Source organism: Nicotiana attenuata, unplaced genomic scaffold, assembly GCF_001879085.1.
Source record: "Nicotiana attenuata strain UT unplaced genomic scaffold, NIATTr2, whole genome shotgun sequence".
NCBI classification, from domain to species: Eukaryota; Viridiplantae; Streptophyta; class Magnoliopsida; order Solanales; family Solanaceae; genus Nicotiana; species Nicotiana attenuata.
This window is the reverse complement of record NW_017670528.1, coordinates 227,476-232,172: the sequence shown is the minus strand read 5'-3', so window position 1 is coordinate 232,172 and position 4,697 is coordinate 227,476. Positions and strand designations below refer to the sequence as shown.

At 38.1% G+C, this 4,697-nt stretch overlaps 1 protein-coding gene across 1 annotated transcript; it reads left to right on the top strand.

Moving 5' to 3' along the window:
• The first annotated feature begins 447 nt into the window (after window positions 1–447).
• LOC109240593 (acylsugar acyltransferase 3-like) lies at window positions 448–2,545 on the top strand. Its single transcript, XM_019407255.1, has one exon. The coding sequence runs from the start codon at window positions 528–530 to the stop codon at window positions 1,791–1,793; it is 1,266 nt and encodes a 421-aa protein (XP_019262800.1). The 5' UTR covers window positions 448–527; the 3' UTR covers window positions 1,794–2,545.
• Window positions 2,546–4,697: the final 2,152 nt, after the last annotated feature.

The window sequence follows — 4,697 nt, the reverse complement described above, 5'->3', positions numbered from 1 at the left end:
AAACAATCCTATAGGTAGGCATGGTAGGAGGAAGAGATTATGTACATGTGTTTTACAATATGAGTATGTGTGAGTTAAAGACGCTACTTAGAAGGCAGATCCAGGATTTAATGTTTACGAGTTTCTGCAACAATTTCGAGTAAATTTTTAATAGTAACAGGGTTCACATTCAAATATTTATAGATATTTAGTGAATTTTTCGAACACATGTACACTGTTTAAACAAAAGCTACTAGGTTCACGTAATGTTGGAGAATAGTCACAAAATTATGCATGATAAATTAGAAAATGGCATACAGTGAGAAAATTCCTCACCAGTAACCATATATTTTTTCTCTTTTTCCAATTCTATGTCAATAATCTGTCAAATTGATGCTCATCATTAATAATGTTTATAACATAACCAAACAGATAGTGAAGTAGGATTCTTCTGTTTCCAGGCTCTATATATATATACATGAGTTAGAAGAGGCTAAACAGCAAAGAAGTTCCCTGCAGTTAAAGAGACCATTTGTAATTCAACTAAGATGGCTATTTCAAGGCTTGTTTCACTTTCTCAAAAGATTATTAAGCCCTCTTCTCCAACCCCATTTTCACATAGAATTCACAACCTCTCTCTTATGGACCAAATGGGGACTCACTCCTATATTCCGTTTTCTTTTTTCTACCCAAAACAAGACACTGCAAGCTCTCTTGAACCGACAAAGGTCTCCCAAATTCTTGAGAAATCGCTATCCAAAGTTTTAACCGCATATTATCCATTTGCTGGACGTGTACGTGACAATTCCTTTGTCGAATGTAATGACATGGGAGTCGATCTCTCTCAAGTCCGAATTGATTGTCCAATGTCCAGTATTTTCAATCACCCTCGTACTGATATCGATAAGTTAATATTTCCTAAAGATCCTTGGAACCTATCTACGGGCAGTTTAATCGTAGCTCAACTTAATCATTTTGAATGCGGTGGCATAATACTCAGTGCATGTATTTCCCACAAGGTTGTTGATGGTTACAGTATGACTAATTTCCTAAGAGATTGGGCTCTCGTTGCACGTGATTCAGAAGCAAAACCATCTCCCCTTTTTAATGGAGCATCAGTCTTTCAACCGGCCAACTATTCTGCACCACCACAAGTGGCTGATCCTAGTCGAAAACAAAATGCATCGAAAAGGTACCATTTCTCAGCCTCCAAGTTAAAAGCTCTCAAGGCCAGAAGCCAAATTCCTCCTACAACTGTGGAAGCTGTCACTGCATTACTATGTAAATGCGCCAATACGCCAACTTTTAAGCCATCGTTATTGATCCAAGCAGTAAATCTACAAGGAACAAATAATGATGCACTAGTTCCAGCAGGCTTGGTAGGAAATGCCATTCTTCCTTACGTTGCATCAGCAGCGAACGAGGAAGATCTAAAATGGCAAAGACTAATTGGTGAGCTTAGAGAAAGAAAAGAGAAGGTCCATGATATGCTCAAAGATATTAAATCAGAAGATATACTATTTTCAAGGGTATCTGAACTAGCTACACAGATAAACGAGCGAACCTCAAGCAATGATTTTTCTATATATAGGTTTTCTAGTTTAAGGAAATTCCCGTTCCATGACATAAATTTTGGATGGGGGAGGCCAACAAGAGTGGATGCTGCTACTTTTCCAGTCAATATGTTTCTCCTTCTGGATAACCAAAATGGGGATGGAGTTGAAGTACTCGTAAACTTGGAAGAAGGAGAGATGTCTGTATTTGAAAGTAATGAAGAGCTTCTTCAGTTTGCTTCTCCAAGCTCAGGACTCTAGACAATTTGAAGCCTTCAGAAAAAAAGGGAAAATTTTGGTTATTTTTTAGGATCACAACTCACTAGTGATGTTCCAAGATACAAGAGACTGCGGCTGTTCAATTTTAAAATAGTATTTGAGGGGGTAAAGAGTTTCTTCCTTCATGTATTTATATTTTGGTTATCACTACGAAGACAGAGGTTTGTCTAATCGCTTAGCACTCGGAGAAACTAAATTAAAAAAACAGAATCTTCCCTTTTTTCTGAAGGCTTCAGATCATCTTGAACTATAACCTTGTACTCCCACATTGAGCAAACACACTCGTTGATTAGTTACATCAACAACAACAACCCAGTAATAATCCCACTAGTGGAGTCTGGGGAGGGTCGAGTGTACACAGACCTTACCCCTACCCATGAGGGTAGAGAGGCTGTTTCCGGGAGACCCTCGGCTCAATAAAATGGCGAAAACATCCTTTAACTATATTCCAAACCAAAACTACATCCTAATACTACCACACTGAGCAGAAAAACACCAATCTCTGAACTATCCCAAAATTAGCACGTTAGTTTCTGTCAACAAACAATGGGCTGCAAAAATAAAAACCTTCCCAACGTATTATAGTCCATTTATGCAATTCCCCATATTCTAGTTCAGTTCTGATCGTACTTGAACTGATAGTCCCTTTCAGGGAGCGTGTTGTTTTTTGTATAAGGGCAGTCCGGACCAGGAAACATCATGCATTAACGCATACTGTGTCGTTTTTTGTATACATTGACAAATCTCTTTAATTGATTTATTTTTGAAGTTATGCTTGAAAAAATTTGCTTCTTTTTTCTTGTAGTTAGTTTATTTCTTCTTGGTTTAATTCATCTCATAACTTAATTATAAAGGCATAAGAATCTTTCCAAAAGGTTAATGAAGCAATAGCAAATACTGACAACAACTAGAGAAACAACAAGAAACAGACCTGGTGATGGCAACAGCGGAAGTAGAAGCAGACCAGAGGAAAGCACTACAAGCAATGATCTGATAGCTCATCGAAATGTTCATGTTTTTGTGTAAAGCTGTTAGTGTAGGGCCTGTAGGCACTTAAATGTTAAGTTTGGTTTAAATCCCAAATCAAATAAGATACCATCTCTAGTAATCACATTTCGGTATCCATTCTCAATGCACCATTTCATACTGCATATATTTTTACACTCTCCAAGATCATTTGCAAAAGCTATTATAGATCCACTCTGTAGTTTTTGTCTGTGCTATATATATCACCTCTGTAATGCTAAGGATAAGGTCATCAGTATCTAATTACATACATACTCTCTGCCGAATTGCATCGTTCATCAATAAGGAACTTGGATTTACATTGAATCGTAGACCAATTTATTTATCTAACGCTAATTTTCCCTATCTGAGAAAAAACACTAGTTGATTTCCTCTCATGTGCTTATGCCTTGGAGGTCAGAGTCATCCGATACTTGTCCGGTGGGAGGTAGCAGATATCCGGTGGAATAGTCAAAGTGCATGCACACTTGCCCAACACCGTCATAAAAAAGGAAATTTGTTTTAAGACACTTTACCACTTTTCACTCATTCAGTCATTATCTCGAACACATTGTCTACATAATTCAACTAATAATATGTCCATATATATAGTATCCTCCAAATATGGTTTCTTTAACTTAGGTTGATGTAATTCAAGTTTGTGTTCTATTCCCTGATCAAACATGTGTGCTTAACTGTACACAGATAGAGAGGGAGGAAGCAATGCATATATACCTTTGAGAGAGTTATCCTTGTCAATGGTGAAAGCCATTGTTTCCTTGAAATAGCCCAACTCAACCTAGATTCAAAATGAGAAACAATTTTTGAACAAAAATATATGAAACAAAATTAGTTAGAAATGCATATACATGAATACTTAAAAAATCCATCTCTAATTTGTCCTTACTAGTATTTGCTAAGTCCACAAGAATTCCAAGAAATTATAGGTAATTTGACATAATTCCCACTAGATGATTTAGGTACATAGTCGAGGTCATTGGAAACAGTCTTTCTATCTATTTTTTTTTATTGGTACTTGTTAGATTACAATGTGTTTGTTGCTATTGTTATTGTTGTATTATTCAGGTATATCTCATCCTTGTTTAACTCATTCAATATTTGGTTTCAGAGGCGGAGTCAGGATTTCATGCTTATGAGTTCGGGATTCTAATCGTTATAACTCCAGAATGTCTAAACAACTGAAAGAAAGGAAAGACTATCTACTAAAGCTGGAATAAGATAGAGACTCCTGCTCTACGGACGCGGCAGAAGTACCTCGAAATCTCAGCTAGATCTCTCCGCCTCGAGAGTGATACGCCTGGGATGAAGTACCTGGATCTACACATGAAAAACATGCGCAGAAGGGGCACGAGTACACCACAACGGTACTTAGTAAGTGCCAAGCCTAACCTCGGTCGGGTAGTGACGAGGAAAGTCAGGGCCCTACTGAGGTAAAACATAATAATAAGCCTTGCAGCATTATAAAGTAAATAGAAATAATGAATAAAACTATGAAGCAAGACAAGTTATACGAAGCAACAATAACACGCAGAGAATAAGGTAACACAGAGTAAAACAGCTCAATATCAGCACCAACAACGAGGACCTCCCAGGATACCGTCCCGTAGTCCATTTCATCAACCGTCCGAGGAGCTCCCGGGATACCGTCCCGTAGTCTATCATATGAGTATATCCGAAGGATCTCCCGGGATACCGTCCCGTAGTCCAACTATCAATGTGTGGGGGGATCTACCGGAAATCTAACTCGTAGCCCCAAAGTAAAAATGCAGGGGGGGATCTACCGGGAATCTAACCCGTAGTCCCAAAGTAAAAATGCAGGGGGGGATCTATCGGGAATCTAACCCGTAGTCCCAAAGTAAA

Bases quoted from the DNA above. Each gene is read 5' to 3' on its own strand.
- LOC109240593 (XM_019407255.1), top strand. From the start codon at position 528: ATGGCTATTTCAAGGCTTGTTTCACTTTCTCAAAAGATTATTAAGCCC.